Source organism: Aulonocara stuartgranti, assembly GCF_965226115.1.
Source record: "Aulonocara stuartgranti genome assembly, chromosome: 4".
Taxonomy (NCBI): domain Eukaryota; kingdom Metazoa; phylum Chordata; class Actinopteri; order Cichliformes; family Cichlidae; genus Aulonocara; species Aulonocara stuartgranti.
Window position 1 is genome coordinate 15,968,493 of NC_138942.1, and position 14,065 is coordinate 15,982,557.

Genomic DNA, 14,065 nt, shown 5'->3' on the forward strand with positions numbered 1-14,065 from the left:
TCAATGTTGTCTTTAGTTTTTTTTTTTTTTTTCTCTCCCTTTGGACCATTTCTTCCTATGTGGCTGTTTTTACTATTTTTTTTTTTTTTTTTTTTTTTTTTTTTTTTTTTGTGTGTGTGTGTGTGTGTGTGTGCGTGTGCTCGTGCTCGTGCTCGCGCGTGTGTGTGTGCTCGTGCTCGCGCGTGTGTGTGTGTGCTCGTGCTCGCGCGTGTGTGTGTGTGCTCGCGCTCGTGCGTGTGTGTGTGTGTGCTCGCGCGTGTGTGTGTGTGTGTGCTCGCGCGCGTGTGTGTGTCTTTGCTAATGGTGTCAATTAGCAAAGTAAATCATTTCAGGAAAAAAGATGATGCTTCCTCCACACACAGAGTTCATTGTTACCTACAGCAATCCAGCCATTTTTCTCTGTACCATTTCATTTTCACTTGGTCTAGTTTTTCCACACAGACGTCTGCTGCCTGCTATCTGATGGCTTTGTGAGGTTACCACGTGTATGTCTTGCTAAGACCTGTCCCTTAGGGCAAGCATGGTATGCAAACCTCTTGTTAGGAGGTGCACAGAAAAAAAAAATTATATATATTTTTTTCTTTTTTTTAAAAAGGTGCAGACTGTTTTGCAGCATGCTTTTTTTTTTTTTTTTTTTTTTTTCTTCATACATCTAAGAGATGGCATCACTGCATTGTTTTTGAGCAGATATGTTTCAACCTGTTCTTCATTTCAGTGCATAATTGTGAGCTATCAGCAGATGAAAAACAACCTTAGGAGTATGTACCATATGGACTCTTATTTCTTTCCTCTCTTAAACTTCTGTTACCTAATAAAGTGAACACTGCTATAAAAGCAACCGTAAAAAATAAACTCCGTTATCTGTAATGCTGCTGTTTTTGTGGGAGAGAAAATCGAATCAACACACACAACAGTAGTGAAGCATATTTTCTGCAAAGCTCAGAGTTGCCCTCATTCTTAAAGGTCACTGAGACCTTGTGTACGCTGGCACAGCAAACAATTAAACAACCTTTTGTCTCTCTTCATAATTACCCTACTTGCCACTAGTTCCCAATCCTTTAAACCTCCAAACAAGAGGTTTGCATACCATGCTCGCCCTAAGGGACAGGTCTTAGCAAGACATGCACGTGGTAACCTCACAAAGCCATCAGATAAGCAGGCAGCAGACGGCTGTGTGGAAAAACTAGACCAAGTGAAAATGAAATGGTACAGAGAGAAATGGCTGGCTAACAATGAACTGTGTGTGTGGAGGAAGCATCATCTTTTTTTTCCTGAAATGATTTACACTGTTTGAACAATGACCTTTTACTGTATTGGCACCATTAGCAAAGTAGTTTCCATCATTTTGGGGGTGGTCAGCCAGTTTCACAAGAACATAATCCAGTGTTGTTTTGAGCAACAAAAGTTCATTTGATCTGCACCAGATGATATAATTGATTTGATTGAGTGCATATAACATTCACACTTTACTTGAAAACTTCCATATTAAAAATAAAAAAGAAAGGAGTTGCAGCTGGCAGCTGCAGTTACCTGGTCGATTAAGATAAAGTAGATTAAAACAAATTTAATATTGAAACATCCAACAGTGTATAAAATACAGACAGATGAAAGCAACATAAAGTGCATTGTTAAGGTTTATGGACCACCATGAGCTACCAAAGAGCCATCGGGGCAGTAATTAGTCTCTGGATCTGGGTCTCTCCTCACACTATTCCTTCATCTGGAATGGAATAAGACAGATATTGAATGGGTAGGGAGTCAGTGTCACATGGGGACCCATCCAAGTGTGTTTGGTAGATGATATTTATGAGAGGATATGTAGAAGAATAGGAGCTCGTCAGGCAGATGCCAAGAACCCCCTAAAGATATGAGAAGGACTACAGGTGTAGATAGCTCAGTACACCTGTAGTCATATGGCAAACTAATGAACTATCTCTGGCTGCTGCATTTTCTGTTCAATATCAGAGGCTGGAGCCCATCAAACATGTGGGCCCAGGGGTCTGTAAATTAATGAGCAATACAGTGGTAAACATTGTCCATCAAAGTTGTCTGTATGATCGGTTGACTGCAACTTCCCTATCATATGATTCTTATCATTTTAATTTACATTAGACCACTGTGATCATTTGCAGTGATGAACTGAACATAAATCATGAAAGCAAAATGACCTGTGCTGCATATCAGAGCCCCCAGAGGGCTTCAGTGTGTCGTGGGTTTATGCATTTTCCTTTATTTTGTCACCTTATTTTTCTCTGCGGCATATAAAGGCGGACGTTTCTGAAAGACGTGACGAAACGACGCGAACGCATCACAGGTTACACGACCTTACGACGTGTTATTTAAATCTAAGTATCCGAGAACTAAAGGTGTGGTAGCGTGGCCGAGTGGTCTAAGGCGCTGGATTTAGGCTCCAGTCATTTCGATGGCGTGGGTTCGAATCCCACCGCTGCCAAGAATGTATTATTTTCTGGATTAGCCATGACTCAGTTGAGTATGTGGAAGGCCGTAGACAGGTAGATTGGACCGGATGTCATCAATAACATATTAAATGTCCAAGCGACGATGTGAATTTTAACGCTGCAGGTAACCCTTGGCATTCTTATGCAGTGCAAGTGCTCCCCCATGTGGCAGCTTCAAACATGACAATGTTGAGCTTTCAACCAACACTGATCCCGATAGTGGAAGGACAGCCATCCTTCCACTAAGACCACTTTCGATGAGGCTTCAGTGAACAGTTGATAGGAGCTGTTGTATCTCTCGGGTCCTTTGTCAGATCTTTGCAGACTTTGAGATACAGTTCATCTGCTGAACATATTTTTTTAGGCCTCCCACTTCTTTCGTTCTGGACTTGACCAGTTTACTCATATTTCCTTAAAAACTGACCGCACTCCATGCTGAGATATGGCAGTTTTTCCCCTAATACCTCTTCACGAATCAACTTGTTCGTCCACAAATACTATTTTATGTCGGTCAGATAGTGTTATCTCGGCCATTTAAATAGATTCAGCAAAAGATATGTGAACAAATGATGTGTTTTTGTATGACAGGCTACTAGTAACAAAGTCCTGACGATACAATTTAATACTGTCTGTTATGTGTTCACACAACACTCGTTCGTCTCTTGAGTTAGCTGCCTTTTTTATGCTTGAATGATTCATAAGCCAGTGAATGTGGTCAGGTACAAGGACTGGAAGCCAACGTGCAAGTAAAAAGTTTGAAAAACCTTCAGAAAGCCTGAAAAAATAAATTGTGCATAGCTACAGCAAAAGACTATAATAATGTCTTTGAACCAAAGAAATTAAGGGTGACTCAATTCTTTTGCACAAATACAGTATATGTAAATATGGTCTCTGGAGTTTTCTAGATGCTTTTATTTCTAAAAGTGTACAAAATTTGCAGCTACAATAATAACTGAACTCTATGAAATCTCAAGTCTTTATGTTACAAATTGGAAGCATGCTTTAAATACAACGACTTACAGTTCAGATAATTTTCTTTTTGTGATATAAAGTTAAATGTTTGCTTTAAAATAAACCACAATAAAGTCAAATTCCAGAGAAGTCAATAACATTCACATAATACATAATAGTTTTCAGCCGCCTGCTAGACTCACGTTAAACTCAGACACACACTGAGGTCTAAACATAAAAACAGCGGCTGTCTTTGAAAAGGGGAAACACAGAACTTGCATAGCCTGGTATTCTGGAGACGTATTTTTGGAGCACGTTTAGCTGGGTCTGGTGATTTGTTATTATCAGTCAGTCACCACTTACATTGTCACACTGTAATCAGTTAACAGAAGCTGTGTAAAAGCAGAGTCTCTCATCTGAAACTGCAATGCCTGAGATGAATGCAGTGCAGCGGAGCATCAGTGAAGGAATGTTTAGTTCTGACAAATTACGCAACATAGCATGAGTATCACCACGCTGAAACCCATCAGAAGCAGCAGAAAAAGCCGCCGGGGCTGCCGGGAGGTCTGGGACAGGCTGAAAAGCGACGAGGTGTTGCGAGGCGGTCGAGACTTCAGGTATTGCTCCACGGAGTCTGCAAGGGAGTAAGGCTTCGGGCTGTAGCCCAGATCTCGGCGGGCCTTGTCAATTTTAAAAGTGTGGCTCACTGCGATGTTCCTGACCTGCAGCGGAAGAGATGAGGCATTTATAGCTTCTTTTTTGTTGTTTTTTGTATTTCTTAATACGATCAGAGTCGTCCAAGTTAAAGGTCATTCTGTCAGGTTAACGGCTCACATTAGCCTCAGTTTGGCAAACTTAGTTTTACATTGTGATAACCTGTGACTGACGGATGCCTCCAGTTACTGTGTCTTCTTTCCTCTGAGTCTAAGGTTTCGGCATGTGAACACAGACTGACAGAAGAGGTCAAACAGACACCGGTGAGACAAAAAAGAGTTCCTACTGTCCCTTTTCTTTTTTCCATCCATGAGTCACATTTTCTTTAATGATTTCAGTCGGTACACACCTTTTAGGTCTTTGGAGTTTTCCTGCATGACTCATTCAAATCTGTTGTGTATCCACACATTAAGACCAAACTGCTGAATCCTGATTATCCTGCCAAACCTGACCTGACTATATACAGTATTTTTCTCCGTGCATTTCGAAAAGCCTTCAATTTTTCCTTGATTGTCTCACATGGAGTACATCTTGTCTTCCAGGAGTAACTCACTGCCACAGGCACCACTCCAGGACAGAGACTATAATCAAATGTAGCTGAAATGTGACCCATGCATTTGTATTCTCTGGGCTAAAGTACACATCTTACAAAGTACACATATCCTTCTGCAGCTGCTCGGCTTCTTACTAGTGCTTCATCATGGTTTTGTAGTTTTGTGATGTTTTGGGGTTTTGAATTCCTAGTTAATCTTTTCAATTCTTTTTCTGATTTTAACATTCTGCAGACTGAGTTTTGGATTCCTGCTTTGATCTCTTACAGCTGTGGTGATGTTGAGCTTTAGATTTTAAGTGTGATTTCAGCTGTGGTTCCTGTTTAGTTTTTGTTAAGATGGTTTCCTGCTGTGGTGTTAGTTTAAAATTCTTCATACATGTTTAATGTGAGTTTTTGTGTCACCATGTTTTGTCTTTTGATTATTTCCTGTTTTATTTAAAATTTCAGTTGTCCCTCACATCCTGCACCAGAATCTTTTTTTGCCCATCTGCCTGCTTTTCTCTCAGTTTCTTGTGCTCTTTGTATTTGTGTAACTTTTTAGACTTTGTATTTTATTTATTTATTTATTTATTTATTGAGCAGTAAAACTTCTCTGTCTCATGCATTGTCTTTTTTTCTTTACCAAACAGTTCATTTCTGTTGGCAACATTTTAAAATATTCACTTCAAGGTACTTCATTTGAAATTCTATATAAGATATAAGAATAAAACCAGATGCTTAGTTGCTCCTTACAACAGATTGATTCAAATTTTGAAACTGTCTTCCTATGTGCCTTCACAGACCAGGAAGAGGAAAATCTCTGCACATCACACCGTGCCTCAACCTGAGGGTTGCCGGGATCATTTGAGACCGGCCGAGAGGTGGCACAGCCATAGCAACCGCCTCTGCAGTGATGTCACTTCCTGTAAACTTCACCTCAAACTTCCTGGTCTGACCCACAGCAGTTTATGTTTTATTTACAGGGCAACCACTGATCCCCACGGCCAGCAGCTGCCTGAGAGAGAGAGCTGCGCATGCAGGCCCATGGTGCTCAGCTTTGGTTTCTGTCTCATCACACATTCATGAGGACCTCACAGGCCGCATGTGATGGAGGCGCCTTAAGACGTGTCGTACTCCAAGCTGCTCCTTTAATTTTATAGTTTTTTGAGTCAAGTAAATGTACACAAAACCATCACAGATACAAAGACAGAATTAAAAGTTAAGTGTTCATTTATCTGCTGAATTTAAAAAAGGGCTCACTTTAGTTTTTCATAATTCATGTGCAAGAGATAGCATCAGATGAGGGGGGGGGGCTGGGGGGGCTGATCGGAAAATACTAATGGAGTCAGTCTCTGTCGTTGGAGAGACTTAAACATGAATGTTCTCATCAGACAGCGGGTAACTTCATCTCCAAGGTAGATATATGTACCGAGCTTGCCGGTGCTGTAACGTTCTGCAGTATAGAGTGACATCTTGAGTTAAAAATAGCTTTCAGAATCAGACTTAACCTTTATAGAAGAAGAAAGCTGCATAATTACCTCACTTCTGGTGAAAAGGAGCGGCACTGTTATCACCGGTCTCAGGACCACGTGCAGATATTCCACCAGGATGGCTTGAAATAGGAAGAAACACACACACACACACACAGATTTAGCAGCAGCTCACCAAAGTTTCACTCAACTATAGTGAAAGTGAAAGAGAGAAGAGCTACCTGCTGAATAGACGAGTGAAACCGGCAGATTTATCAACGGCTGGCTGTAGCCCAGCTTCTCAAACTGCAACAGAAAGTTGAATTCAAAACAGAGGTAAGAGCAGCTTTCAGAATCAGAGTTACTCTTCAGGTAATCGCTGGTTTTAGCTTTTTCCTTAAGTCTGCTGACAGACGGAGGCATCAACTCACCAAAGGCATCAACCATTCAAACAGATTGACCGAAACGCCATCGTTAATAAAATAGGCCTGTCCACTCTGCAAAAAGAACAGTTAACATGTTAAAAATGACCGAAGCAGCTGTGAGGCCGGAGCAGTGGAACTCATCGTGTTTACTGTTTAAATTTTCTGAGGTGGACTCACAGCGACACAGCTCCTCTTCAGCGTGAGGGCCTCAGCTGCCTGCCTGTGGGCCAGTACCAGGTTATCTACGTGCACCCAGTTCATTTGAGCCCGGGGGTCACCAAACCGGAAACTGAACAACCGACGCTCCACGTTCATCTGAGCAAGGGACAAAAAGCTCGTCTTGCATCGTTTTCTTGATTTAAACATGGACACTAAACCCAAAAATGTGTCAAACTAACATTTTGGATGGTGATATCTGCACAAAAGCTGGGAGAAGAGTTGCAACAAAGGTGATGGGTCTAATTCAAAACCTTATGTTCAACCCAGTGTTTTACTGTCAGTTTTACTAACTCTGGGTTTGCTAATATTTAAGTCCACATGTATAGAGATTAATTATACATTTTATTTCACATCAATTCCAGACTAGTGGTTACAGAGACAAGCAACCGACAGAACATTAAAAGTCAACGCTTCTGGCCTCTTGGCCGGTAGTAAACCCAGAACATAATGTAATCCTTGCAGCCCTTCACCAGACTGTGCCGACAGCCGCCTCGCAGAGGAGACACTGGAAGAAAAGGCATCCGTAACTGGATGCCAGAAGAGCTCCATCAATAATGCAAACTCTTCAGACAGGAATAATTAGTCCCTTACCATCACTCTGTGTAGGTGTCTTCTCTCCTCTGGTCCGTAGATGCCACAGGGCCGCAGGATGCAAGTGTGCAGCAGGCCTCCACCTTCACAAAGGAAGATCAAAATGTCATTTCATAAATATTTTAAAGCTTTTCTTTATTAAAATCTAATTGGGATTTTTTTTCTCCTCTAGAAGTAGTGGACTAAGTACATGCATTAAAATACCAATGTTACAAGTACTAAAATACTCAGAAACAAGGAAAAGGGCTGCATTAAGACTTGTGCTTATTTATATGTATTTATATGATACTTATAATGTATCAAGATAGTTTTATATGTTGTGTGATTAATTAACACAGATTTAAGGCAAATAACAACAACAACAACAATAACAACAACAATAATAATAATAATAAGGAAGAAGCAAAGAAGGAGAAAACTTCTGCAAGATAAATTTGAATGTCTTTTATGTTTATATCATTCACTGTATTTATATCATGCCAATTAAAGGAATTTTGCAATATAAAGAATTTTTAGCCAGGACATGGTAAGAGTGGGATTAAAAACTCCCATTTAACAAGAATAAACCTCCAGCAGAACCAGTGAGAAGCTGTGGCAGGTGAATGGAAAGAAAACGATTAAAAGGAGAGCATGGAGAAACAACAACTATGGCTGAACATTAAATAAGCCTGTGAAGTGTTCTTAAGTAAACCTTACATATAGACTCAATCAGGTGGAGCAGGTGCAGTGGAGCAGATTTACTTAAAAATGGCTTTGTAGGAGTCACGTATGAATTTAAGAAGACAAAGATGTGTATGCTGTTCATTAGATGTTTAAATGGTGTTTGTGTTTGATTACGTTCATTTTTTGTGGTTGGTCTCATGATTGGACCTGATTGCCAATATTAGGGATGGAGTCAGCTGGAGGGCAGAGGGGTTTTTCTCTCTCTCTTCTCATTAATAAGGATTCGAAACTTATTTTGCAATCTCAGCGAATCAACTGAATCAAAACAAAAGTTTGCAGACCCAGTCTTAGAATCTCAGTGACTTTTAGGTTGTTCCTGACATCAGTACAGACATCCTGTTATTATTATTATTATTATTATTATTATTATTATTATTATTATTATTATTATTATTACGCACACAAACACATGACCAGCTGCAGTAGATAATGAGACATGCATGCTTTTAAGCTTAATTGCATGTTGGTGCTCACTGTTGGCGTGCAGGTTTCACTGAAGGAAAGGCTTTATAAATCACAGTGTAAAAAGCAACAATACTGTATGAGAAAATGAGCCATTATATACACTCAAATATATACTTTACATGTGTGTTTAAGACATCAATGTCAAGTGACTGCTGCACTAATGAGACTGTTCTGGCAAGCGCCGAGTTTAAAACACAATCACTGTTGTATGATCGAGTTGCACACCGAGTCTCCATGGAAACTGTTGCCTCTGTCTATTTTCTCTCACTCTTTCAAACACACATTTTTGTTGCTTTTTGGTTTTTTTAAACACAGAAAGCAATTTTCTCTCAATGTGTCCTTTCCCATGTAATTCAGCGATGAGGCACAGCTATCAATTTCACAACCTTTGAGGGAGCCCCCGTTGGCTGCGATGACCATCTGCTCCGCAATCGCTTTAGTTCTGGAGTAGTGGTCAATATGCTGCAACAGAAACATAAATACCGCCTTATTATTTCCCCCTAAAGTGCAGAAAATTGCTGGCAAACGTGTATTTAGTAGAATTGCAGAGCTTTTATTGGTGTGACAAAGGTTTTGCTGGAACATTAGTGATGTGGTTTGTTATCGTTAGGGTGGTGAGAATGCAGTTATTTTAAGTACTCACAGCATCAAGGGGCACATATGGCACCGAAGCCTCATCACCATCCACAATCGGTTTCCCTGCAAACACCACGTTGATGGTGCTGGTGTACACCAGTCTGGGGATGCTCCTCTCCTTACACACTGTATGAGACAGAGGATCACAACAAAGAGAGTCAAATCTATGAATGCTGACATAATGCTCAATATGCCACAATGTATTATGCAGGTGTGCATCCATTTATAAAATGTCACTCTCTAGGCACCTTTCTAAAACCCAAGGTCAACGAACAAAGCATAAAAGACAAACAGTAAAAAGGATAATAAAAAAGCAGTATTAGAAAATAATTGGATTTAATGTTTAAAGAGAATAAGGCAGTATTAAAAAATGGGGTTAGAGTTTTGACTTGAATAAGGGAAGCAAGTCAGTATTCCTGCTATCAGGAGGAAGTGAATTCCAGAGCAGCTGAAACCTCTGTTCTCCATAGTAGTGAGATGGGGAGAGGGAATAATAAGGTGAGTGGTGGATGAAGACCTAAGTAAATAATACAAGAAGGGAGGAGTCAGGATATGGATACATTTGAATGTGAAAAGCTATATTTTGAAAGTGATTCTACAATCTATGGGCAGCCAGTGAAACTGTTGAAGAACAGAGGTGATGTGCTCTCTGGAGGGTGTGCGAGTTGTGATCTGGGCTGCAGAATTCTGAAGAATTTGTAATTTGTAAAGGGACTTGTTGGGAAGATCAAAGAGAAGAGAATTACAATAATCAATCAAAGCAGGGACAAGGATAGCAACAGCATGGGAGGTGAGGAAAGGACGGAGACGATTGATGTTGCGTAAGTGGAAGCAGGCGAACTGGGTGATGTGATTAATATGAGACTGAAACGGCAAAGTGCTGTCGGGGATGACACCCAGACTCTTAACCTGATGGGAGGGAAGGATGGAGGAGTTGTCAATATTAATGGGAAACTTGTGGGATTTGGTTAATGTGGAAGCTGTGCAGGCAAGTAGAACTTCAGTTTTATTACTCTTGAGTTTGAAAACATTGGAGGTGAACCAGATTTGACCTTCATGAGGCAGTCACAAAGGGAGATGAGTGGAAGGGTGAAATTGGGTTTGGAAGAAATATACAGCTCAGTCTCATCTGCGTAACAGTGATGGTTAATATTATATTTTTTATATATGTGATCAAGTGGAAGCATGTAAATAAGGAATAAAAGAGGCCCCAGTACCGAACCCTGGGGCACACCAGCAAAAACAGAAAATTTTCTTACCATTTATGACGTTATTGGTTCCACCAATGTTGACGGACTCCACCTGCTCTTTCCTCAACTAAAAGCCAGAGACAAAGAGGAAGGCTGTTACTCCTGACTGCATATTTTCTCTTCTATAGATAATACAGCCCTTGTTTCCACCTCTGCACAATAATGACTTTACATCCATCTCACTTAGGCTCTCATATTAGATTTGAAAGAAAATCAACTTTGAGAGCAGATAGAAGCCAAATAGCATTAAATATAGTAAAAATAGACACAAAAATAGGAAAAATTTGATTGGATTTTGAGTGATGTACAACAGAAGAGCAAGAATACAAGTATACAAGTCTGCAGCAAACAAATGTGTCCATGTGATGGCAATTTTTTTTTCCTCACTGACTTTTTTATATTTGGATTTGGAATCCAAGGCTATGGAGACTAAAGATGAACTACGTATTTGTATACATCAATGCTAGCCACTGTAGATGAAGAAAACAAGGCATAAGCAATATAAAGAGCAGCCTCAGAAAAAGTCAGAAGCTACATCAGCTGACATTAAAGAGCTGAGCTATCTGGCTGTCAGACTGAACTGTTTGCAGTCAAACTGTTTGGTGGGCAATGCAGTATTTAAAAAAAGAAATTTGTGGTCATATGTTGTTTTGTGTTTATGAGCTCTAAAGCAGAAGCCGAATGGCTAAACGGGAGGAGTACTCATTTATAAATGTTCTTTGTTTATGAGCTTTGCTGTTTTTTTATGGAAACTTGGTTCCCTCACTGAAAAAAAGACATCCATAAGTCAGAATTTGGGGTTGTTATTAAAATTTCAAGTGAATAACTTGAAATTAGGATTAGCGTTACTTACTGACTTGAAATGCCAAGAAAATAACTCAAGATTAACCCCCATAATATCCTTTGAAATTCTGTGTTATTAGGTTATTATTTGAGAAAATAAAACAACATTTTAACTTATGGAAAGCAAAATATAGTCTCATTTCTTTTGAGGACTTGGTAGTTATCTTATGCGTAACAGACACTTCATTTCATAGCTATGGCACACAGCTGGAATCCTTTATAAGCGTATGAACTATTGAGGATATCCACACATTTTTTAAGCACTTGTCCAGCTTTTGGGCGGCAGGAGGCTGGAGCCTGTCACTGACACCCACTCCTGAAAGGCGGGGTACACACCAAAAATATGATGCATGATATTAGATAATGTAAAAGAAAAATAGAAAATAAAAATTACATAGCTTGTGTTTAATATGCAACACTGGGCACATTTATTTGTACATACTTAATTCATACTTTTTAACACTTTTTGACTTACACAGCTAAAACTTACAACAGGTGTTACATGTGTTTTTAAAATATTGACTTTCTGTCTTTAGTCTGAGGATGAACCTTGAGGTGCTATTTTTCCTGCTGCTAGTAGCCTTAAGCAGCTCCTATGATTTGCATCAAGAGAGCATGGAAAAACAACCAGTCGTGCAGGTCAGCCTGTCATGTGTTCACGGTTTGAACAGAAAGCGTGACATACCAAACAAGGCTGTTCCTCCACAGGAGGTTTAATAAGTGAAACATGACTTGTTTGAATGACTGGCTGTTGGGGAAAAAAAGCAGAGGAAGGCATGAAGTCACCTGCTCTGGGCCAGACATGCCATAAGACGCCGTGTGGAACATGCAGTCAACCCCTTCACACACTTTATACAGGGAAGAATAATCTCGAATGTCACTCTGTAAGAAAGTAGAACAAGACAATCAGATAATTAGTTATAACTCTGAGGACACAAAAGATGCCTAATCAGATTCTTCTGGGAGGATGAAGGTAGGCTTGTACTGTTGATTTGCTTGAAATGTACAACAGCAAAACATTAACACCCAGTGCTTTTCATGTAAAATGGTCAATATCTAACCCCTGAAAGGACAGTTATAATTAAGGTAAGTGTGCCAAGAGGAGTACAGGTGAAACCCGAATCATGCTTCCACCCTCTTTGACCCAGGCAGCAGCTGGTGCGCCGAGACAGATCAATCACCCGTGTCTGTTTCCAGCCAAGACACATACAGACCGAAGAGGCACGCTAACACGAGGAAATACTAGAATTCATTTCCTCGTCTCCACATGAAGTTGTGTCAGTTAGGTGGAAACAAACCATACCTTTATAACCCAAACCTGTGCTATGAGTGACACAACAGGCTTCAGACCTGGACTTCAAATGGCTTTTCATCACCATGTAGAGACCTGACATGTGTTATAAGATGTTATCAAACAATAGGTGTCCTGTGCTGTTACACTGCAGTATAGTATTAAGTGTTCTCCAGGGCAAAGCTATAAGGAATGTGTGGAGAAGAGGGGTAAACAGAGTAAAGCCATACCTGATAGAATGTCGCTCCATCGGGAATATCACAGGGAGGCTTATTCAAGTCCAGAAGGATTACTGAAAACCCTTCATTTGCCAGTTGTCTCCCAAGCCTGAAACCAAAGTATCCCCCTCCTCCCGTCACTACCACTTTCCCCTTTGGGATACCTCGGTGCTTTTCCTCTCCCAGTCTGGAGGCCACACAGTCGGGGCTGCTGCAGGTAGCAGCGGTGGCGGTGTTTACTCTGTTTCTCACAGCCACAGAGGGCCCCGGCCCGGAGGCGACTGCTGGGGCTGGATGGATGACCCACGGCTGCTGAGCGAGGTGGGCGATGTTGTGCCCGTGGTGCCCGTTGGTCTGCAGGCGACAAATGGGGACACTTTGGCAGGGAAACTGCTTCACCTGGCACAGAGAGCCTCCGCTTTCAGTCATGCTGGGACTGCACAGCTCCATGGATGCTCTGATGGGATTTTAAAGAGGAATAAAATGCATATTCACTGTTTCGGAATCATTAAAAACTGACCGGTAATGAGTATTTATCTTAACTTTCTGAAAGTGTCCTGTCATTTATAATCCCTTTGTTTTCACATCATTCAAGTTCCGACAGCTGTACCACTTCAGAGTCTTTCATTATTTAAAATAGAGCTCAGTGCTCCTGAACACCACTTTTTTCTCTTTGTTGAGTTTTGATAAAGAAGATGTCAGAGATGACAACTGGTCAGACATTTCACTCATAAATAATAACGTTATGTTTTATAGACTGCATATAACACACGGATATTTAAGGGGGTGGGGAGGGAGGTATTCTGAAAGAAGAATTTCTGATACATATTTTTACTGTATGTGTGTATATGTATTTTTTATTTGCTTTTGGCCTGTAGTTAATAACCCCTTCATGTTTCGCCAAATTAGGCAGAATATCACGTGTTTTTCGCTAAAATAAACGAGCCTAATCTATGAATAAACGCAGGTCCGACAGCGATGACGTGCACTCTTTAATTAAATAAAAATACCTTCCTGATAGTCATCTCTATATGTCACATCTACTCACCCGATTGCTCCTGTCCTCCTCGCACATCCGTACCCGTGCTGGTGGATTCATGCAATAATACAGTCTATACCTCGCCGTCGGGCCCTCTCGATGCGTCACCTTTCTCACCTGTCACACACCTGCACTTTACATCTGCTACCGTAATGTCTGCAGGCAGTGCGCAGGCCCGCGGCAGCGAGGATCACATTTCTAGAAGCGCCGGATGGACGAGCAAGCACCTCATTTCAGTTT

The 14,065-nt window shown here is 40.7% G+C and overlaps 1 protein-coding gene across 1 annotated transcript; it reads right to left on the minus strand.

Moving 5' to 3' along the window:
• Positions 1-3,179: 3,179 nt before the first annotated feature.
• sdr42e2 (short chain dehydrogenase/reductase family 42E, member 2) lies at positions 3,180-13,974 on the minus strand. Its single transcript, XM_082531055.1, has 12 exons — positions 13,835-13,974; positions 12,799-13,243; positions 12,064-12,159; positions 10,444-10,501; positions 9,192-9,310; positions 8,935-9,010; positions 7,361-7,443; positions 6,728-6,865; positions 6,557-6,622; positions 6,368-6,431; positions 6,195-6,268; positions 3,180-4,132 (listed from the first exon to the last, which is right to left on the minus strand). Exons 2-12 carry the CDS (start codon positions 13,234-13,236, stop codon positions 3,884-3,886), a joined length of 1,461 nt encoding a protein of 486 aa, XP_082387181.1. The 5' UTR covers positions 13,237-13,243; positions 13,835-13,974; the 3' UTR covers positions 3,180-3,883.
• Positions 13,975-14,065: the final 91 nt, after the last annotated feature.

What these genes read in the sequence shown, in the direction of transcription:
- sdr42e2 (XM_082531055.1), bottom strand. Translation starts at nt 13,236, where the DNA reads ATGGAGCTGTGCAGTCCCAGCATGACTGAAAGCGGAGGCTCTCTGTGC. An exon ending in TTGAATGGTTGATGCCTTTG is followed by an intron (nt 6,432 to 6,556) that starts GTGAGTTGATGC and finishes TTTCTGTTGCAG; the next exon opens with TTTGAGAAGCTGGGCTACAG. An exon ending in TTCACTCGTCTATTCAGCAG is followed by an intron (nt 6,269 to 6,367) that starts GTAGCTCTTCTC and finishes TCCTATTTCAAG; the next exon opens with CCATCCTGGTGGAATATCTG.